General features: G+C 45.3%; 1 protein-coding gene across 1 annotated transcript in view; it reads left to right on the forward strand.

Moving 5' to 3' along the window:
• Window positions 1-24,198, forward strand: part of gpr158a (G protein-coupled receptor 158a) — a 723,773-nt gene that overhangs the window by 93,259 nt on the left and 606,316 nt on the right. Inside the window, exon 2 of the mRNA XM_068051759.1 lies at window positions 6,186-6,291. Within this exon, the coding sequence (XP_067907860.1) occupies window positions 6,186-6,291 (106 nt within the window). The remainder of the gene's footprint in view (window positions 1-6,185; window positions 6,292-24,198) is intronic.

A 24,198-nucleotide genomic window follows, 5' to 3' on the forward strand; every position in this document is an offset into this window, starting at 1 on the left:
TTCAGGTGAAGACTGTCCCAACAGTACAGCTCCCACTTTCTCCAGTACTGGTGCCACTGACCCATGAACCAGAACCTACTTTTACCACACCAGACTTTGAGCCACGTATTCATTTCTCTAATCTTATTTGCCCTATGCAATTGCACGTGGCTCGGGTAATGATCCAGAGATTATTACCTTTGAGGTTCTACTTCTTAATTTGGTGCCGAGCTCCTCATACTATCTATGTAGAATTTCCTTCCATTTCCTGCCCATGTTGTTGGTACCTACATGGGCCACGATGACTGAGTCCTCCCCCTCCCACTTTAAGTTCCTCTCCAGCCCTGAGCAGATGTCCCAAACCCTGTAGGCAACACAACCTTCTGGACTCTCGTTCTTGGCTGCAGAGAACTTTGTCTATACCCTGACTATACTGTCCCCTAGTACCACTACATTCCAATTTACTCCCCCTGCTTGAATGACTTCCTGTACCAGGGTGCCATGGTCAGTTTGTTCATCCACCCTGCAGCCCTCATCTCATCCAAACAAGCTGAAAGAACCTCAAACCTGTTGGACAATCTCAAAGGCTGAGGCTGCTGCACTCCTGCCCTCTGGGTCCCTTTACCTGCCTCAGTTGCAGCCACACTCTTCTGTCCCTGACCACTGACCAAATCAGAAGACCCTATCCAAAGTGTCCAGGTAACGTACCCTCTCTCTGATGCATCGCAGTGTCTGTAGCTTGGCCTCCAGCTCATTAACCATGAGCCATAGCAACTCTAGCCACAGAGCCTTACTGCAGACGTGGTTGCCAGTGATCACACTGGCATCCACCAGCTCCCGCATACTGCAGCTGCAACACATCATCTGCCCTGCCATATTTATTTGATTAATAGGATACACTCACCAGCCAATCTATTAAACTTTACCACTATTAGTAATTTAATTTAATTAATAACTTAATTACTACAATTTCCTGAGTTTTTGAAAATGGTAAATGAGAAAAACTCTCACCAAACAATCAGCTACCTGTTTCCCTGTGACGTCACACTGATTTTTTTTCTCAGAATGTGGTCGTTCCACTCTGGTGGACTGGACTAGCGAGCTCTCCGGGTCGTCCTCTCTCCCACTCTTTTAAACTCTGCCACTTGGAATTTGCACGGGTGATGGAATGTAAAAATAGGGAAGTGTTGCTACAACTTTACTGGTCATTGATAAGACCACACCTGGAATAATGCATACAGTTTGGTCTCCTTAATAAAGGATGGATATACTTGCATTGGAGGCAGTTTAGAGAAGGTCCACCAGGTTGATTCCTGGGATGAAGGGGTTGTCTTATGAGGAAAAGCTGAGCAGGTTGGGCCTGTACTCATTGGAGTTTACAAGAATGAGAGTGATCCTTTTGAGACATATAAGGTTCTGAGGAGACTTGACAGGGTAGATGCTGAGAGGATATTTCACCTTGTGGGGAAATCTATAACTTGGGGGCACAGTTTCAGAATAAGGGGTCTCTCATTTAAGACTGTAATGAGGAGAAATTTCTTCTTTTTAAATTCATTCATGGGATGTGGGCGTTGCTGGCTAGGCCGGTATTTATTGACCATTCCTAATTGCCCTTGAGAAGGTGGTGATGAGCTGCCTTCTTGAACCTCTGTAGTCCACGTGAGGTAGGTACACCCACAGTGCTGTTAGGAAGGGAGTTCCAGGATTTTGACCCAGAAACAGTGAAGGAACGGTGATATAGTTCCAAGTCAGGATGGTGTGTGACTTGGAGGGGAACATGCAGGTGGTGGTGTTCCCATGCATTTGCTGCCCTTGTCCTTCTAGTTGGTAGAGGTCGTGGGTTTGGAATGTGCTGTCTAAGGAGCCTTGGTGCGATGCTGCAGTGCATCTTGTAGATGGTACACACTGCTGCCACTGTGCGTCGGTGGTGGAGGGAGTGAATGTTTGTGGATGGGGTGGCAATCAAGCGGGCAGCTTTGTCCTGGATGGTGTCAAGCTTCTTGAGTGTTGTTGGAGCTGCACCCATCCAGGCAAGTGGAGAGTATTCCATCACACGCCTGACTTGTGCCTTGTCGATAGTGGACAGGCTTTGGGGAGTCAGGAGGTGAGTTACGTGCCGCAGGATTCCTAGCCTCTGACCTGCTGTTGTAGCCACGGTATTTATATGGCGACTCCAGTTCAGTTTCTGGTCAATGGTAGCCCCTAGGATGTTGATAGTGGGGGATTCAGCCATTGAATGTCAAGGGGAGATGTTTAGATTCTCTCTTGTTGGAGATGGTCATTGCCTGGCATCTGTGTGGTGTGAATGTTACTTGCCACTTATCAGCCCAAGCCTGGGATATTGTCCAGGTCTTGCTGCATTTCTACACGGAGTGCTTCAGTATCTGAGGAGTCACGAATGGTGCTGAACATTGTGCAATCATCAGTGAACATCCCCACTTCTGACCTTATGATTGAATGAAGATCATTGATAAAGCAGCTGAAGATGGTTGGGCCTAGGACAATACACTGAGAAACTCCTGCAGTGATGTCCTGGAGCTCAGATGATTGACCTCCAACAACCACAACCATCTTCCTTTGCATTAGATATAACTCCAACCAGTGGACAGTTTTCCCCCTGATTCCTATTGACTCCAGTTTTGCTAGGGCTCCTTGATGTTTAGAGGTTTGTTCATCTTTAGAATTCTCTACCCCCAGAGAGCAGTGGAGATTGGGTCATTGAATGGCTTGAAGGCTGAGTTAAACAGAATTTTGATCTACAAGGGAGTTAAGAGCTATGCGGGCGCAGGCAGGAAAGTGGAGTTGAGGCCATGAGCAAATCAGCCGTGATTTTATTGAATGGCAGAGCAGGCTTTAGGGGCCAAATGGCTTACTCCTGCTTCTATTTCTTACATTCTTAAAACGTACATTGATAAATTGCAGTTTTCCACAGGACAAAAATACCCAGTTTGCTTTGTAACTCTGATTATTGTTTTCTAGGGAGGATTGAATGACACTTTGTTTCCCACTGAACATATAAATTTGTTTGACAGAAATAGGGAATTATTATTCTGAAGTGGTTTAGGACAGGCTCAGTGGTGATTCACTGAATGCTAGATTAAGTAACTGCTTTGAAGGCTATTCATACAATAAAGTGACAGCTGAATTTGCAGAAGTTTAAAATGTGTGATATTTCCTACTGTGCAAAATAAAAAAAAAACTCAATTTTTTTTCTGAACAAGTGTGGTATAAATAAATTTCATGAACTCATATATACACTAATTTACTTCGTGTAATGGTGATTTGGGGAGCATTTGGAATGCCAGGTTGATGTTTGCAAAGCACCATACATTTTACCGTTCACCTCATATAGCGGAAAAACTGTGTTAACACCAACAGTGGGACTGTATTTGACACCTTTCGTAATTGGCTCAGTGCAACAACTACCATAAAGGTATACAAAGGATTTGTTTCTGCTCTTGCATGCAATATTTAAAATATATAGGATTAGAACATTTAGTATTTGGAACATCTGTCTTTTGTACCTGTTCCTGTCTGCCTGTTCAGGATACATTAGAAATGATGTCAAAATTAACAATTGTAACAAATTCATAAAAAGCTGAATTGTTCTTTACTAAAACTGCAATTGAGTTGAATCTACTACAAAATGATAATGCTGAAAAACAAGAGAGACCAAAACATTGGTGACTCAGGGAATCAAGGGATATGGCAAGTGGGTGGGAAGGTGGAGTTGAGGCCTAAGATCAGCCATGATCATTTTGAATGGCGGAGCAGGCTCAGTGGGTCATATGGTCTACTTCTGCTCCTATTTCTTGTGTTCTCGTGTACTTTTTTTTATTGCAATAGACAAGGTATATACATAGAAAGCCTCAGCTGAGGTAGATGAGAAAATCTGAATGGAAGAGTGTTTCTGGGCAGGCAGCATGAGTTGGCAGAGGATATTGTGTGATAATGTCCTCTTATGACACCTGGTGCCAGTTTAGTTATGATGGTTGACTGTCTGAGGGGCATTTAGTATGCACTTGTCCTTGTAAATTTTTGCCTGTGATGAATAAAGAAAAAGATCACTCAAAAAGACCTCCCATTTTGTGGCTATATAAGGACTCAGTTCCTGTTTTTGGCAAGGTTCTTTTTGAAGATATATTTTGTTGAACTGTAATAGGCATATAATACAATACAAGCAACATCAATATAACCTTCAGCATAGAGAACAGTAAGAAATTTTACCAGATAGATGGCATCAAAGTCTTCATAAAGAAGAATTGCCTGTATTTATGACCTCCTGGCATAGACACAAGAAATATATATAAAAGAGTGGAATAGGCAGCAGTGAGTTGCAAGGCTACAATTCAGACTAATAGCTGTTATTGCTATAAATCACAACAGCAAAGAAAGAAGCTTATCATCTTTAACAGAATCTAGAGATTAAATTGGTCTTAAATGTATTGCTTCTAATTGTCAATGTGTAGTAAATGTAGATTTTTAATTTTCTTTCATATTTTCAAAATCAGTACAAATATATGGCTATATTAGATCTTACATCAGGTAGGTGAAGGAGCACATCGTGACTTTGATAGTGAAGCTACATATCACGGCATGGCAGGTGAAAACATCAGCCATGTGTCATCTGAACACTGCAATACTATTACTGCAGTAAGCTTCCTATGATCTATATAGTATTCTTATAAACACAGTTGTAAATTCTTTTGTCCTTTTTTTTTAAATCGGTATGGTGCTATGCTGCCATTTGGACATGCTGTGCAAGGCAGGACTGGACAGTATATCAGTTTTATGACCTGAAGGTTTATTGGATTTGTGACTTAGGGACCAAATCACCAATTTATTTTTCTGATCAATTACTGGAATATTTTCTCCATTTACCATCAGAATATTAATTAATTATTGAGCATTTCATTTGTGAGAAACACAACTGATCTCAGGGCTGAATTTCACTAGCCCCTTGATGCTGTGGGTCGCAGCAGGGGGGTCCATATAATTTAGCGGGGTGAGGCCAGCCTCGACCCCCCCCCCCCCCCCCCCCGACGTCGAGAAGGGCCCGCCGCATATTACCGGCAGAGGAGCCTTCATGTAAATATTTAAATTGACATAAATTAGATGTAAATTGACCTACCTACAGGTGGCGGCCATCGCACGCTGATTTTACCCCCGCCGAACGCAGCTCGCGCCCCTTCGGAACGGTATGGAGTTCCAAGGTGAGCACCTGGTGGGGAGGGAGGAGGGATAACATTTTCAGGTCGGGAGGGGTGGGGGAGCGAGGAAACCAATTTTTATTGGCTGTGGGGATGGTGGGAAGGGGTTGAGGGTCAAAGGGAACAAATTTCGGGGGGAAAGTTCAGGAGACTAAAAAAAGTTGATTATGGGGGGAGAGGGCAATTTATGTACAGATTATCCATTGAGGGGTGGGAGACATGATTTACAGTTGAAATAAAATTTTATTTTTATTTCCCAGAGAGCAGGACCTTTACATTTTAAAATGTAACTGAAGGGCTTGCAGCGCTTTAACAATGGCACTGGCGCCTGCGCGGTGGTGCCGGATGCCATTGCCGGGGACGCAGTGGCCGCCCCCTGGATGTTACCGGGAGTGGACGCTCTGCCCTCTCTATTTAAATCAGCCCCCGTGCGTAATATCGAGGGCTGTGCGGCGGCACTTCCATGTCGGAAGGCTACTGAGTTCAAAGATTGCCGCCACGGAGCACGGCACGCAGGTAAAATCCAGCCCTCAGTGTGTATTAGTTAGGGTTTTTTTAAGTTACATATTTGAGATTATAAATAACCATTACTGGCTGATTACTGATGTATTACTAGTTTAGAATCACTAGTTGGTAACTTTGATGTTGGTACACAGACTGTTGAGTTGCAGCACAACTATACTGCAGTACTGTAGCATAGTAGTTATATATAGGCAGGAAGATCTTGAAGAAATGGCTTTAGTTTCATAGTTCATTGGGTTAAAGTATCAGATTAATGTAACAAATCCTTTGAAGGAGGTGATATAATTCAAACCTTGTAGAATTAATTACATGTTACTATGGGAACTAATCAACGAATACAACATGCCACGTTCTGGACATTCCTGTGCCCTGACTGAAGTCACTAAATGCATTCATCTTGATTGGTCAGTTATGAGGTAACGGGTAACTCTCCCCATTTATTTGTGATGACTAATAGTTTTATTTTTCTTCCAGAGGTGTCGTTAGAGTTGACATAAATCTACAGAATGTGGACATTGACCAGTGTTCAACTGATGGATGGTTTGGAGGAACACACAAATGCAGGCTCAACAGCACTAAGGTAAAGCCAAACCCACTTATTGAAAAGGGCCTTCCTTTAACTGGCTGGGTACAGGAATTATTTGCATATTTGTGGAGTGTTTTAGACTACTGAAAAAAATCACACAGATCACTTACATTATTGCTGCTGTCTTGGTAGAACTTTTATGCATCAAATGTCCTTTTTTTTGGTCTCCTTGTCTCGGGAGATAATGGGTAAGTGCCTAGAGGTGGTCAGTGGTTTGTGGAGCAGTGCCTGGAGTGGCGAAAAAGGCCAATTCTAGAGTGACAGACTCTTCCACAGACGCTGCAGATAAAATTGGTTGTCGGGGCTGTTACACAGTTGGCTCACTCCTTACACTGCTGTCGCTTTTCCTGCCAACTGCTGAGTCTCTTCGACTCGCCTCTCTTTAGCCCCGCCTTTATAGCTGTCTGCCAGCTCTGGCGATCGCTGGCTACTGGCTCCCACGACTTGTGGTCAATGTCACAGGACTTCATGTTACGTTTGCAAATGTCTTTAAAGCGGAGACATGGACGGCTGGTGGATCTGATACCAGTGACGAGCTCGCTGTATAATGCGTCCTTGGGGATCCTGCCATCTTCCATGCTGCTCACATGGCCAAGCCATCTCAAGCGCTGCTGACTCAGTAGGGCATACGTGCTGGGGATGTTGGCTGTCTCGAGGACTTCTGCATTGGAGATACGGTCCTGCCACCTGATGCCAAGGATTCTCCGGAGGCAGCGAAGATGGAATGAATTGAGACGTTGCTCTTGGCTGACATACGTTGTCCGGGCCTCGCTGCCGTAGAGCAAGGTACTGAGGACACAGGCTTGATACACTCGGACTTTTGTGTTCCGTGCCAGTGTGCCATTTTCTCACACCCTCTTGGCCAGTCTGGACATAGCAGCAGACGCCTTTCCCATGCACTTGTTGATTTCTGCATCGAGAGACAGGTTACTGGTGATGGTTGAGCCCAGGTTGGTGAACCCTTGAACCACTTCCAGTGTGTGGTTGCCGATATTGATGGATGGAGCATTTCTGACGTCCTGTCCCATGATGTTCGTTCTCTTGAAACTGATGGTTAGGCCAAATTCGTTGCAGGCAGCCGCAAGCCTGTCGATGAGTCTCTGCAGACACTCTTCATTGTGGGATGTTAATGCAGCATCGTCAGCAAAGACGAGTTCCCTGATGAGGACTTTCCATACTTTGGTCTTCACCTTTAGACGGGCAAGGTTGAACAACTTGCCATCTGATCTTGTGTAGAGGAAAATTCCTTCTTCTGAAGACTTAAACAAATGTACATGTGTGATTATTCTCTATTTCAAGTACTTAAAAATATGCATGAAAATGCAGTCTTCCTTTACAAGTCTAAAGAAATGTTATTGATGATCCATAAAGCACATAGATTATCACACATGGGCCTGAATTTTAAGGGAATGATTTGGACTGGTATGGTGGCATGGGGAGACATAAAATCGGGACGGGACATGTTGGACGGGAAGTCCAATGTCATGACCTCCCATTCCGATTTTGTCCATGGTGACAATCATGGCAGATGGAGATCCAATGGCAACCTGTTGGGCAGGTAATTGAGATAGTTAAATGGACAATTAAGTGTGATTTTACATAGCGGATGCAATCTTATAAATGGCGCACTGGTCTCAGAGGGCTTCAGAGGAAGTGACATGGAGGCGGCAGATCATAGCTGGCTGGAACGGGAAGCTATCAGAAGGGCAAACATCGAGGGACTGGAAGGGCCATGAAGGGAGGGCTGAGCTAAGCGCATCAGGAGTGAGTGGAAGGTTGGCTGCACTGCAGAGGGGCCAATACAAGGAGGGCAACAGGTAAGTGACACCTGGGCAAGGGTCACAATTGCGGGCATCAAGAGGGGGACACTGGCAGGGAAGACTGCAAGACTGCCTTTAAGGGAGAGGCCTCATTCTCCCAGACTTCAGGGACCCTGTTAAAGACGAGGTGCTCCTGAGCGGGAGGGAGGGCCAGGCACCGTCAGCAGAACTGCAACAGCCTGTGAGCCCACAGGAGGGACCTTAGCTGCCTTCGGACATGACAGAAGGGTGAAGAGGAGAGAGTGAGAGGGAGTTGCTCTACGCAGAAGGAGGTACCCTCCAGTGAGAGTGTACAGGTCGAGGCTCAATTACCTGCAGATATCCGAGAGGCAGTGCCAACAAAGATTCCACCTCTCCAGGGAGGCAGTCACTGACCTGTGCCACATGATGCAGAATGAGCTGTGTCCCAGGAGACCTGGTGTAAATCCAATGCCAGTGGCACTGACCGGCACCCTGGCACTGAACTTCTACGCTACCGGATCATTTCAAGGGATCCACACGGACGGGTGTAGAATCTCACAGTCTGCAATACATCAGTGCATCAAGGAAATCAGCAATGCCTGTCCAGGAGGGTTGGAGATTATTTCCGCTTCCGCATGGATCCCAACTCGCAAGCTGAGGTAGCCATTGATTTCAGGATTCCTCCAGGTGCTGTGTGCCACCGACTGCATGCATGTGGCCATCAAGGCTCTGGAACACCAGCCAGTGACCTTCAGCAGGAAGGGCTTCCACTCCCCCAGTGTACAACTGGTCTGTGATCACCGTAAATAGATCATGCAGGTCTATGCACACTTCCCAGGAAGTTGCGACAATGCCTATATTTTGAGGCAGTCACAGGTGCCTGAACGTTTCCGCCCTCCCTCCGGCCTTCAGGGATGGCTCCTTGGAGACAAGAGCTACCTACTGAGGACATGGCTGCTGACTCCTGTGAGGAGTTCCTTTACTGTCGCTGGGTCAAAATCCTGGAACTCCCTTCCTAATGGCACTGTGGGTGTACCTACCCCACATGGACTGCAGTGGTTCAAGAAGGCAGCTCACCACCACCTTCTCATGGGCAATTAGGGATGGGCAATAATTGCTGGCCTGGCCAGCAACGCCCACATCCCATGAAACAAATTTTAAAAAATTCACGCATGGATACAGAGGAGACGTACAACACCTGTCACCGGACAATGCCAGGTATCATTGAGCAAGTCATTGGTTTGCTGAAGATGAAATTCAGATACCTAGATCGGGCAGCACGCTCTGGTGACAGTCTCTCATATCGTTGTGGTTTGGTGTGTGCTGCACAACCTTGCCCTGCAGAGGCAGGAGCTGATGAACAATGAGGAAAGTGAGGAGTGGATTGCCTGCTCAGACGATGAGGATGTGGAGTAGGAAGATGGACGAGCTTGGCTAGATGAAGAACCCCAGGGCAACGTGACATTGGACATGAGAGATACGCAAGGTAGACTCGTGATGCCCTTATGCATTCGCATTTCATTTGATCGTTTATGGCCTTGTACCTTATCCAATAAAGACCTTCCTTTTTGCAGCCATCTTTCCACCTTCCTTCCTTAATGAAGCATTGGCTTATTGAACATTTATGCAGAACAGATCTGCTGAGGCACCATAGCTGTCCCCTTGTAGCATCTGTGATTGCCTCCAGCTTCTTCCTGGAGGCTGGGATACAATGAAGGGACAAGCTCTTGCTGGAGGAAGAAGGGAGGGAATCCATGCCTTGCAGTAAAGATTTATGTACAGTCATAATGGAGACGGCCAGTGTAATCACAGACAAACGCTCACCTGTGAAAACCTAGTGATTCTAGATGCACTTGTTAAGTCTCTTACGTGAACTCCTACATGGTGCTGCCACTGTGCTGTCAGCAGAGGTGGAGGCTGCCTGTGACCTTGGAGGCCGTCCTTGGGATGCCTTGGGCCTGGAGAGGCCCGTCATGCTGTGGGCCTTCTGCATAGAAGCAGTACCGCCCTCTTTCAGCTGGGATGTTTGATGAACTGGCGACACTGGCAGAGGGGCAGAGGAGCTGCTGCCCACATGAGGATCACCCTGAGAGGGGCTCCCAGTTGCAGGAGGCATACACTCCTCTTCCCTATCAAGGCAAACGTCTGCCTCCCTACTGACCTGAGAACAGAGGACCTGGTGGTGACTTGCAATCCCCTGTCCCCCCCTCGACTTGCCACTGCTTCCTTGTACCCATGGTCAGGATGAGGATATGGAGGTCTGCACGAATATCCAGCAAACACTGAGTGCTCTGCTGGATGTGATTCCCCATCAGATACACCAACCTCTCAATGGAGGAGGTCACTTGTGCACCAGGCAGAGACAATGTCGAGGTCTCGGCTTGGATGGACTCCTCCATTGACTGCGCTTGGGCACACATAGCCTCTGGCATCTCTGCCAGATGTTCCCGCCCCTCTCACTGCATCTCCAGCATTTCCTTTGTTGCTGCCAAAACCAGAGGCACATCATGAGTTTGGGACTGTCAGAAGCCTGAGCTGTCAACTCACTGCCTCCATCACTGCTCTGGTGCATGTGTGCTGTGTTAACCAGATTCTGTGCCCAGATCTAAACTCACGCGCAAACACACCGAAGCGCTGTATCAGTGCTGGTGAAGGGTGGAGCAGTATAAAGTACCGATGGACCCTCTGAGGCTTCTTCCTCCTGCTCTGAGGTGGCAGGATCCGCAGTGTTTTCCACTGGTGTCTGATTTGGAACAGCTTGACCTGCGTGACAGAACAAAGACATGTCAGGGTCAAGGGCCTGCCATCCCTGCATTGCAGGCACCCCTACAATGCAGTCTCCTGTGTACACCAGATGCCTGATGAGCAGCATGGCTCCATCATTGCAGATACATTTTTGTGCCCATGTAGACACTGTTTACTATCTTGGGAGGGTGCCCCAGTCTGGCGTCTGCAATGCTCCTTCCATCCTGCTGTCCGTAAAGCTCCATGGCCGCCTCCTCCATCATGTAAGGACATGCAGCAATGCAGCCCACCTCCAGTCTTCACCTGCTCCTTACGATTATGTGCTATCTTCTCCTGCAGACAGAGGGAAAGTTGCTGTTGGACCCCAGCGACATCAATCCCAACGCAGGCTGCTCGCAGTGCAGTTGCCAGTGATGGCGGCACAGAGATGCCTCATGTATGTGTTCCCTTCCAAGGAATCTCGCAAGATTCAAATATGACAGGGGGCCTGTTTTCAGGGCCATCGTGACAGGCCACTGACAGACATGTTGCATCCCCTGTCCCTTTGCCCACGTCTGGGGGGTAGATTACTCTTGTCCCAATGCACCGTCCTATTTCAACAGATGCAAGGCTGAAGAGGATGAAGGGATCATCCATCAGCCCGGATGAGGTCATTGAGCTGCTTGTGGCACTGTATCCTTGCGCGTGGACTTACACCATGGCTACTGACCTCCTCAGCGATCTGGAACCAGGCCTGCTTGGTTTGGCTCACTGGTCCTCCTCTCGTCCCTTGGGAACAAGATGTCCTTCCTCTCCTTGACGGCTTGTTGTAGCACCTGGAGAGAGGCATCAGGGAAGTGTGGGGCCACATAGGTTTTCCTGTCAGCCATCTCTAAGCATGCAATATCACCTCCTCCTCTTCCAGGCCTTCCCAATGCAGACTGCATTGCACTGCACTGCAGGCCAGGCAGACTTTAAGAAATGTCCCCTTCAGTTGCTGAGGCATCACCTGATGCCGTGCTTTCCGCATCCTGGCCCTATCCCTAGCATGTAATTGGTTGGGGGTTGTTGCTCATTATTCCTAATTGGCTGGGTGCTGCTGAATTGCATTCGGCCAGCCGCTCCAGCCCACGACATACCTTGCGCGCGACGGCAGGACCAATGTTTGAAACATAAAATTCAGCCCATGGAGTACAGTGTCCATTCGTGCCCATTCTACTTTTTAGGGCTGTAAAATACTGATGATCCTCTTTACTTTACAAGGTTGTCTCCGATGACAAGAGCTCAATTGGAGCTGGCCCTGTATAATAAATGACATAGTGATATTACTGTTGCAGATTTCGCTGGGCATCAGATGGAAAGTATAAGTGGTGGCAAAGCTAATCAGCTTCTTCTGATGGGATTTAGCATCAGATCTGCCATCTTGGAATTTAGAGAGATGAGGTCCAGGCTGAATATTATTTCTCATTGTTCTGTGAATTGGGAAGGAGTCAAAGTGAACCTGAGGTGGCCATAAACAATTTGAATTCTCACCTCCTCTTTGTCTGTCACTTGCATTCCCCTGAGTAGGACCAAAACAGGCATGCACCACTTATCTTGGGATATGTTTATATGAGTAAAATACATGAAATGGAGCCTGACATGCACTGATGTGATGCAGTTTTTTGAACTCCAGACGCACAGAGATGCTTTCCAACATGGTTGTGTTGCATAAATGGAAAACAAAACAAAACAAAAATCTGTGTCCAGGAGCAATGATCATTGAAAAGGTTTCAAAAAGAGCAAAACAGTGAGGGAGAATTGAGGAGTGACACAGATTCCGAACTCTCACAAATCATTTTCCGTCTTCAATTCACAATTTATTCAGATTAAAGAAACACCTTTATGCCTGTTTTCCTCTTTGGAGAATTTAGGGCCACTTTTTAGAATCAAAAAATAATTGTCATTTTTTTGAAGGATGGAAATCAAAATAATGGGTATGCTCTATTTTTCTTCAGGAAACTTTATGCCTTGTCAATCTAACAGCAGGCATGAAAGAAAAGTGACCAATTATGATGCAAATGTAGTAGTGCTTATTTCGTACTTAAAATTATCATTTAACAAGTGTACATGACAAATATTTGTTTATTCAGCTATGGAATCTGCAATCATTTTCCAAAGTACCACAACTAAAACTTAGAAAACAACATTTTACTGATTCGGAAATGAGATATTAACAACATATTTGAAAACTATGAAGAACTATTGGGTTGGAGTGTCAGCATGCCACGAACTTGCATCAGACACAAAAGCAGGGCAGTATGTCATAGTTCCAATTCACCATTGTGAACATCTGTGAGGACATCCGGTATCATGAATTTGTAAGACCATCACTCCGTCTTACATAGAGATGATGAATGTACGTGGCAAAATATATTTAAGTCTGAGTTGTTAGAGACACCAGACTGTGGGAGGAGCAGGATTGATAGGGTTCATGACTTTTTCTCACTCTGGATTCTTTTATGTTCTTAGCTATAACAAAGAAGAAACACTCACAGACAAAATTGTATTCCTTTCGTTTGGAGCTGAAAGATACATTTGGGCTTGATGTTAAAGGTGGAGTTGTTTTGCATTCATATGTGAGAGAAAGCCTCAGAATAGTGGTGAAAGTAGAAAAGTCACTGCTTTCGAATGGTCTTGCTGATGTTTATTCACATCTATGATTTCTTTTAAGAATAATACACAGAAGAAAAAAAACGCTCCTACGTCTTTTAACCTATTTTGCAACTAAGATTAAATCTTGTAATTCAAAGCAATAACTGCTGGAATTTTGTATTATTTTTCAAATTCTTTTGTTACGTTCTGAGGGGAAGGGGTTGTTTCAGTAACCCTCTGTGAATCTGATTCTTGTACAATAAATGCATTTAACAAAGAGTGGCACTGAAGGTTGAATTATTCATGAGATTCTGTGGCTTCTTGAATAACAAGACACCATGGCCCTTGAAATTTGGACAAACTGTATCATTAGTTACTATCTGAGGTGTTTTTGTGCTCATCTCATGAGGTTGACCATTGCTGTAGCTGTTCAATAGCTGCTAACAGTTGTCTGCCAATGGAACAAAATGAAAATTGTTTTTTTGGCAAAGATGAAGGAATAATAAAAAGCCTGCTACCTTCTTCGGCTGCTGGCAGGGAATTAAATTGGTGTGATTTTCCCAGTGATCTTTAAAGCCAATGAACAGTGTTTAAGCTTATATTGCCACTACGCAGAAGTACAATTTTACATTTATTATATATTAGTTATAAAAGGAATTAGATGCTGATTCTTTGTTCTTGATAAAGTTATTTTTTTTTGTAAATAAGACAATTATGGTATCATTCTGCTTGAAAATGATTGACCTTGAATTGGTGTAGCAATGCACAACGTGATGAATTTTAGGCCCAATCTGTTGAGTTTCGAATCTAAGTTGGACAAATGTGTGGAAGTTCCAAGCAGATGCAAGACATCTCTCTGTGTGGCTTGAGACTGGGTAAGTTGAGGGGCGAGGAAAAAATCAGAGGACGATGTATTTCTAGGCTGCAATAATGCGGTTCCTAGTATTTGGCTAAGAACAGCTCTGGAGGGGAGGGAGGCTTGCTCTCTGGGCTGCACGAGGTGGGATGGCTAAGGAGGACTAAGGAAAAATAATAAAACAATAATTTCCACAGTGCTTCAGATTTATGACTATATTATGGTTCTGAAGCTATCAAGACCCAACATTGCTAAATTTCCAATACACTGTGTGCAATATTGACATTTATAATGCATTTAACAATCCACTATGACTAAGTTCATTGACTATGCAAGATACGACTTGTGGGCGAATACACTATTTTGAAAGAAAAGACCAGATAGGGTAGATTGAGAGAAACTATTTCTGCTGGTTGGTGAGTCTAGGCCCAGTGGGAATAGTTTAAAAATTAGGGCCAGACCTTTCAGGAGTGGAATTAGGAAAGACTTCTATACACAAAGTTGATAGAAGTTTGGAACTCTCTTCCGCAAACAGCAATTGATGCTAGATCAGTCGTAAATTTTAAAATGAGATTGATAGAGTTTTGTTAACTAAAGGTATTAAGGGATATGGGGAAAAGACTGATACATGGAACTAGGTCACAGATCAACCATTATCTTACTGAATGATGGAACAGGCTTGAAGGGCTAAACTGCCTACTCCTGTTCCTATATTTGCATGTTCATAAGTTTGAATTATACAAACATACAAATTAGGAGCAGGAGTAAGCCACTCGGCCCTTTGAGCCTGCTCCGCCATTCAATAAGTTCATGGCTGAACTGATCGCTCCACATTTCCACCCCGATAACCTTCCACCCCCTTGCAGTTGTGCTGATTTTGCAGGTAATACAGTTCTCTGTAAATATAGCTGTAATTAATATCTTTCAGACAACATTTGCCCATTATCTCTTGATGCTACATAACATAATTAATATCCAATGTAAGCAAAGATATTTTAAAAATCAAATCCCATCTGATTAAAATATTTTACAACAAGCTTAAAAAATTCCAGTTCAGCTGAACTGATATTGACAGATTATTCTGCTTACAGTGTTATTTGTTAATGATGCTTATTACTAACCAGACTTAAGTAGCATCATGAGTCCCAATTTTAACTCAGGGCAGAAAGCAAGCTCTCTTGATTTTACCAACTTGAGGATGGCCCATTTTAACTCCTGAACTTATTTTAATATGTGATGAGCTGCCGATCTGATTGCATTAGGAAATCAGCAGCCCGTACATTTTCTTTGCACAATTTTTGGTGGGCCGCCTAATGTCTGGTTAAAGCAGGAATGCATATTTCCCTATTACACTGCTGAAAAGACAGGAATTTCTGAAATGAGTCGCAGGGCTACACCAAGGTTTACACAAGCCTCCCTGGGGGCCTGATGCAGGGGCTCAGGACAAGGATTGAGATACTGTTTTCCAGCATCCGCAGGAGAATCACCAGGGCCACTTTCTAGCTGACAGAGGTGGCTGACAGGATCAGTGCCAGCAGCATCATCCCCAGACTTGGGATCAATAAGACGAGGTTTAACAAACTCACAAAAGCAGCAAGGGTAAGTACAGCTTTTCACCTCTCACACAACACTTTCAACAATTCCTTCTCTTCTATCATGTCCTTCAGCATCCAATCACAACAACTCTTTTTCATTCAAAACACACTCTCTTCTTCCTTTGCTTTCTTCACACCACACCGCGAATAGTGTTCTCTTCCCACATTCAAGCATTTACACCACCAACTCCTCCCAGCAGTCCTTCCTCACTTAATACTACCCACACTTGGTTTGCATTCATCACCTTGCCATCCTTATTCCACCTTGCTGCTTCTCCAGCTATCACCACATGCACCTTTGCACAAATGCTACACATCTCCACTTACCTGTTTAACAGCCACTCACAAACTCTCACCCTCTCTTTCTGCAGGACAAAACAACATGTAATACCAGGGAGAGGACCAAGACAGGAGGAGAGGAGTACCCAACATCATATCCCTCATCCAAGTGGAGTTTGGGTATGGGATCCTGGGCTTTATAAATAGAGACATAAGGCTGAATTTTTGCCACGGAGGTAAGAAAGAGGAGCTGGGTCTGTTTTTGGGTCAGAGACCCACCTCCAATGGGAAGCTGATTAAAGTTCAGATTTTCATGGGGGTGACCCCTGAATTGATTTTGAGATGGGTTTCCTATCCATTTACAGCCAGTGGAGGCAGGAATGGAGGTGGGTCAGATGAAGTGTGGGACTCATTTAGATTTCCCCTAAGCAGCCATCACTGAGGCTGCTCGTTGTCCTGAGGGAGAGATTTGTGGTTAGTGCCAAAGCCTCCCACTGCAAAAGAGGGAAGCAAAATGTCACAGGGGAGTTGGAGGCCTGGCACTTGGGGTAGGACAGGTCCTTATTTAATCGATGCTGACATGGATCTAATGCTGGAGGCCGTGAGAGAGAGGAGGGAGGTCCTCTTCTTGGAGGATGGCAGGAGGGGGCTAGCTCATAGTGCAGCAGGGGCATCTCTCTGTTCAGTGTCATCTCCCTTCACCACATCTTCCCCTCCTCTATTACCTCCTGCTCCTTCCCCAATGAGATGTCTCCTTCCAGGTCCTCACCATTCTCAAGGTCCATACCACTCTGGGGGGCCATGTTATGGAGAGCACAACAGACCACCAGAATGACCTTGCAGGAGGACACCACCCAAAGGGTCCAGGCACCCGAATTTTCTCTTCGGGAGCCCGATGGCCTGCTCAATGTTTGTCCGAGTGAGCAGGTGGCATTGGTTGTTTCGCCTCTGTGCCTGTGTCTGGGCTCCCAAAGAGGGATCAGTGGCTATCTCTTCAAGGGATTACTGTTGTCCCGTAGGATCCATCCATGCACCTTGGGGCTTGAATGAAGATCTGAGGTAGCCTGGACTGGTGGAGGACGAAGGAGTCATGGCAGCTGAGTTTCTTGTCCCACAGGTTTTCAATGCGTTACACTCCACTTATATTTCCATTCTGTAGTCACTATTTGGATTGTATCTGCATTCTTTTTAGTGATGTAATAAATTATTTGGTAAATGATGGCAAGTCCTCTTTACAGTCACTCAGTTAGAAGTCAGTAGAGCTTATTTTAAATCCTGGCTCTCTCAGTGATCCCTACACATAATGCAAGGCAAAATTTGTGCTTTTATGCTCGGCGGTTTGGTCCCAGTATCTTGCAGAGACTTGTGCGACACTTTACCAGAGAAAAGCGATGTTGGACTAACAACAATACATGATATCAATCAGCCCCAGCATCTGAAAGGCAGTTTCCCAGGAATTTCTTCCGGGTTTTGCCCACTCCGGCAGTGTAACTTTAGCAGAAATGTCGTTTATGCAGAAAAACATAGCTTACACCAGTTGCTTGTCAAAGTTATGCTAGCGGAATGAAAGAAACATTCCAGACCTTTTTTTGTGTGTTAAGCAGTTGGCAGGGCCTTGCCTTTGATTAATCTTCTGGGAAGTCACAGGAGAGATTTTAAAGACAGATAAGATTATATAAATATTCAATCAGCATGCCAGCTGTTTTGTTTTAAAGGAGAATCTGGGCCTGAAATATTGATATTTTCTTTTGGTGTAAAAGACGATGTGGTCCTTGTCATGATAGCTGGTTATGTGTGGACTTGAGTATTTGAGACTGTATGGTACTTGGAAGAGAAACTGAAAGTAACTCTGTGCTTTTAGGGAAAGCACCTGACCTGAGGGTTGGTATAGGGTCAGTTGTACATGTAGCAGCTGTGAACAGGTCTTTATTAAACGCTTGTTACATCTTTATTAAAGTTAAATCTGTGACTTCAAGTGTGATTCTTTCAGCCTGAGATGTGACATTGGCGATGAGGTAAATTTGGAGATATTAGGATTGTGTCATGGCGTTTGCTGGAGCTGATATGTCTGCAGTCCGGGGAGTTGAGCCGTTTGATCTGATGGGTGATGCCAGTTCTGTCAGCATGAAATTCCGTCAGTGTGAAATGGAAAGTGTGACTGGAGGAGTTCGAAGCATATGCTGACAGTCACAGTTTGTTTATGAACAGGGCAACGGAGATGCAGAAAGCACAGCGATGGCCCTTGCTGTTCAATACGGGTATGTCGGTGAGGGAGACTTTCAAGATGCTGCTTGACATGGGAGAAAAGACAGATTATGAACGTGCAGTGAAAGCACTGAAGGACTATTCTGTGGTGATGCCAAATGCCACATTCCAAAGGCATGTTTTCCATAAAATGAGACAGAAAGAGGAGGAAACAGTAGCCCAATTTGTGACTCGTTTGAGGTAGATGTCGGATGTATGAAATTATGTTGTGACGGATCTGAATAACCAGATAATGGATCAGGGTGTCCACCATTGCAAGTCGGATAAGTTGAGGCGTAGGCTGCTGGAAAGAGAAGGTGACTGAACGTTGGATGACACTTTGAAAATAGCGGCTGCTTTTGAAGCAATAGATGGACAAGTGCACAGCATGAAACCTGGTCCCATCAGCATGACAAAATCTGAGGTTAACTGAGTGACACAACGGAATCCAGGTATGTGTAAATGTAAACAGAAAAAGTCTGGGAGAGAGTGTTTCAGATGTGGCAGGTTGGGGCACTACAGATGATTACTGCTCCACCAAGGGAAAGATATGCAGAAAATGTGGGGGCAGAGACCATTTTGCCAAGAAGTGCAGAAGCAAAACTGAACAGAGCGGGAAGCCTGGCAAACCATCTACGGAAAGAGAGATGGAAGTAGTACAACTGTAAGATGAATTGAAGAAGATGCAGTGAGTGAGGACATAAATAGCAATTGTGGATACATGTTTTCTGTCAATGAAAGTAACCTTGAGAAAGTTCCAGTGATTGTTGGAGGTGTTGTCGTGAGCATTATTGTAGATTCAGGCAGTGGCAGTGATGTCATCAGCAGAGCACTGTGGGAGGAACTGAAGACAAAGAGAATCAAGTGCACATTGCGAAAATGTGTTAAAAACCTTTATCCTTAAACATCTAAAACCCCACTTCAAACTGTTGGATGTTTCACTGCGGGCATGAGAGCTGTGGATCAGAGAGTGGGGGCAGAATTCATAGTGATTGAAGAGGATGGTGAGCCTCTGAGTCGAGAAACTGGCCAAGCCTGGGTGCTACACATTGGATTGAAAGTGAATTCTGTGAAATCCTATGCTCAGCTTCGAGAGGAGTTTGGACCAGTGTTTCAAGGAATTGGGAAGTTGCACAGCTGCCAAGTGAGATTAACAAGTGAAAGAACATGAAACCTGTAGCTCAGCCTATACGCAGAACACCTTTTGGTCTGAGAGGGAAAGTTGAGGCAAAATTCAAGGAACTGGTTGACCAAGACATCATAGAGTCATTTGAAGGACAAACACACAGAACTTCACTAGAGAAGTAAGTTGAATCATTCATGTGGTTTATAGCAGTTCATGCTACACCGAGAGCAATAACAACTAGAGAGATTGAAAGAGAGTCAGACAAAGATCCAGAATTGAATAACATCAGACAGAGAATCCAAGCTGGAAGTTGGAAGAATTGCCCATTCAGAGCATACATCGTTATATGAGATGAACTGAGCACAATTGGGAAGTGTGTTCTCAGAAATAACAGACTTGTAGTTCCCCAAAAGCTTAGGCGTCGACTGGTGATGCTAGCTCATGAGGGTCACTTGGGAGTGATTGGTACTAAGCAAAACTTACGAACCAAAATCTGGTGGCCAGGAATAAAGAAAGATGTGGAACAGTGTGTCAAAACATGTCATGGATGTCAACTTGTCAGTAGATCCAATCCACCAGAACCAGTACACAGTACACTGTTACCGGCTGGACCATGGGAGGATGTAGCAGTTGACTTCTTAGGCCCATTTAAATCAGGAGAGTCCATACTAGCGGGATTGACTATTACAGCAGTTATTATGAGTATGTGGTAATGAAGTCTACAATGGCAGAGAAAACAGTGTTTGCATTGACTGAAATATTTGCAAGGTATGATCTATCAGTCAGACAATGGGCCACAATTCATCTCACAGACCGTTGCAAATTACATGCAAGTCACAGGTATTCACCGTCACAGAGTAACACTGAAATGGCCACAGGCAAATGGGGAAGTGGAAAGACAAAACCAATCCTCAGAGGAATGGGTGAGGATTGCTCAGGTTGAGGGTAGAGACTGCAAGGAGGTGTTGTTGTCATATGTGGCCATGTATAGAACAACTACACACATGATGGGAAAGAGCCCAGTTGAGTTGTTATTTGGTTGCAAAATACACACCAAGATACTGGAGCTGAGGGACATTTAGAGTTAATCAGGAGGTTCGAGATCATGATGCTGAGAACAAGGGTGCTGCAAAGTTTTATGTAGACTACAGAAAGAGACTAGACAGTTTGATGTGATGCCTGGTGATGAAGTATTACTGAGACGGGAGAATCGGAGTAAGATGGATAAACCATATTATCCCAAACTGTACACTGTTATTGCCAAGAAGAGAAACAGTGTGACTGTGCAGTCGCCAGAAGGAGTACTGTATGACAGAAATTCTTCATGCATCAAAAAGTATCATGGTGACAAAGACACAGTAGCAGATGAACCAGATGTAGGAGCTGAGGTGAAGTTGACATCCAGCAATTCAGATGTCCAATCCTGTGAAGCTGATGGCGGGCAGACAGCTTGCTATCTAGAGGGAGAAACATCGGTTCCAGAGGGGCTGATGATGTTTCCTAATCCTGCACAGTGACCAGAGTTCCTGAAACAACAGGAAAACCACGGGGTGAGAGTAGACCACCAAAACGATATGAAGATTTTGTGTTGTGATTGTGTTCAAATTAAAAAGGATGTACGCCAAATGCTGCCCTTGAAAGCAGATGCAATTGAAGAAATTCATTTACTCAATGAGTTAGGAAAATAATGATTTGTTAAGTTCGTTTACAAAATTTATTACAGTATGTTTGGTAAGCAATGGAATTTAAGCTACATATGCCAAACAGGAAAATCATGGACATGTTTTAGTCTGATAAAGGAGGAATGTCATGATAGCTGATTATGTGTGGACTTGAGTATTAGAGACTATATGGTACTTGGAAGAGAAACTGAAAGTAACTCTGTGCTTTTAGGGAAAGCACCTGACCTGAGGGTTGGTATAGGGTCAGTTGTACATGTAGCAGCTGTGAACAGGTCTTTATATGTAGTAGCAGTGAACAGAAATCTTCAATAAACGCTTGTTAAATCTTTGTGAAAGTTAAATCTGTGACTTCATATGTGATTCTTTTAGCCTGAGATGTGACAGTCCTAGTGTAGGGAACATGATGTTGGGGCAGACATCAGATATGCCAGTTATACCTGTTCTGAATTACACACTAAATTCCAGTAGAATTTGCTACTGGCAGAAGATATGCCCTCCTCCCAAGTGGTGTATGTCACAACTGACAGGGGGCTGAATTTTACTAGCCCTCCGACGTCCGGGACCGTGTTGGGTGGCCAGGAAAATTTGTCTGGGAGAGGCCCGCCACGATTCTCGACGCCAAGAAGGCCCCACCGCATTTTACAGGCGGCGGCGAGACCGTAGTACAGACTCCCGCCGCCAAGCGGCAGGGTCTTCATTTTAATATTTAAATTAATTGAAATGAATGCAAATCAACTTACTCTGTCCTGGCAGCTGTCCCACGCCGATCTTCTGGCTGCTGGCCAGAACTCCCGCGCCTTCGGAAATGGAATGGTGCGGGTGTTCTGGCCAGCGGCCGGAAGATCGGCGTGGGACAGCTGCCAGGACAGAGTAAGTTCCGTTCGGAGTTCCAAGGTGTGACACTGATGGGGAGGTGGGAAAGTGAAATTATCAGGGTGGGAGGGGGAGAAGCAGGGAAAACATTTTGTATTGGCTATGGGGATAGTGGGAAGGGGTTGAACGGCAAAGTTAACGAGGTTGGGGAGGGGGAAGTTCGGGTTGGGAATAAAATTAATTTTGGAGCAATAGGCCCAAAAACATTGGAGGGTGAGTGAGTGGGGTGGGTGGGAAAGGGCCTTCAGCTTTTATTTAATATTTTGAAGACAATGCACAATAATGGTATTTTAAAAATTCTAATTTCTTCTAACGGCTTGAAGCCCTTTAAAAATGGCGCCAGTGCCTGCGTGTGGCGCCAATGCCATTGCCAAGGACAGAGTAGCAACCCCCTCTCTGTCATCGGGGGCGGCCATTCCGCCCTCCATTTAAATGAGCCCCTGAGTGCGATATTGTGGGGCTCAGCGGCAGCCGCTCCACGCGGGGCAGAGAGTCAACTTCAAAGCGCGTTGCCGCGATTTGCGGCACGCTCGTAAAATTCAGGCCAGGATAGTGAGGGCCAAAACTAGAAATTCATCATTTACAGCTGGATTGCACCTGACTTAAAAGCCTATAGAAAGGTTAGTTACCTGCATGAATTGTCAAAGCAGAGAGTGCACAGGCTCTGCATGTTCACTTACTTTCTGCAACGAAGAAAAGATTTTGCAAGCTACCTCGCACAATTTTACACTGCTCTGATGAGGCCATTAACCTTCTTCCTGCAGTGCAAAGATGTGCTGGGGTTCAGGGAGGTGACATTCACTCCCACAGCCATCTCCCTCCATAATGAGTGTGCCAAATTCTTTTGGCTGGAAAAAAATGGCAGTCCGCACACGTAGAGTCGCCCGCCGTCATGCTGCCGCGATCTTCCTTGCGGTGGCCTATGCTAATGACCTGTTCGGACCACCAGCCCATCCCCCACACCCCCCCACCCCATTCATTTGGAGGGGGCGGGCTGTCTCTGGCTGGCAATGACGTCAGCTGTCTGTGCGTAGGTGCTGGCGCCATTTATAAAGCTCTGCTGGCTAATTTAAATTTTTAAAGTTATAAACCCCCCACTGTACTGATTCAAAATCTGCCGCCCCTTTCCCACCGCCCCCAATAACAATAAAATTCATTATTTGCCCTCTCCCCCCCCACAAAACACTTACCTTTCACACTTGACCTACCCCCTACCCCCAAACAGAATAAAGTGCACAGGTCACCCCTTCCCACTATCCCCGACACTAATGATGTCAATTTGAACCCCCCCCCCCCCACCACACGAAAAATCTTAAGTTCCCCCCTTCCCCACCACTGTGGCACCTGCTTTCCTCAGACGAGAAAGTGAAGGCGCCTGAGTGCCAGCCACCACTCTGAAGATTGCGCCCCGACGCTAAGATTGGAGTCAGTTTTATTTAAATGTATGCATTCTGTTAATTTGAATATTTTAATCCGGGTCCCGTTGTCCAGCGGCAGGAGGGGGTGGGAGGTGGTGGGGGCCGCCAGGGAGCCTCGCCACCACCGGGAAGATTGGGCCCGACCCTTCGGCCCCCTCCCCCCGCCCCGCCAGCACAGAGCGGACATGGGGAGCTCTGTAAGGTCCCAGCCTTTGACTCCAATCTACCAACCCCAAAGAGACTATTCCTTCTGTTTATTATGAGGACATGCAGTCAGATTGCCTGGTTTCCTCTGTTACCCTTTTGAACAACAGAAGATGTTATATCTACTCCTGCACCATATTTTTTTTTATTCATTCGTGGGAAGTGGGTGTTGCTGGGGTCACCAGCATTTATTGCCCATCACTAATTGCCCTTGAACTGAGTGGCTTGCTAGGCCATTTCAGAAGGCAGTTAAGAGTTAATCAAATTGCTCTGGGTCTGGAGTCACAAATAGACCAGACCAGGCAGATTTCCTTCCCTAAAGTACATTAGTGAACCAGGTGGATTTTTACACCAATCGACAATGGTTTCATGGTCACCATTAGACTAACTTTTAATTCCAGATTTTTTTATTAGATGAATTCAAATTTCACCATCTGCCATGGTGGGATTCGAACCCATGTCCCCAGAGCATTAGCCAAGGCCTC

Source organism: Heterodontus francisci, chromosome 2, assembly GCF_036365525.1.
Source record: "Heterodontus francisci isolate sHetFra1 chromosome 2, sHetFra1.hap1, whole genome shotgun sequence".
Taxonomy (NCBI): Eukaryota; Metazoa; Chordata; class Chondrichthyes; order Heterodontiformes; family Heterodontidae; genus Heterodontus; species Heterodontus francisci.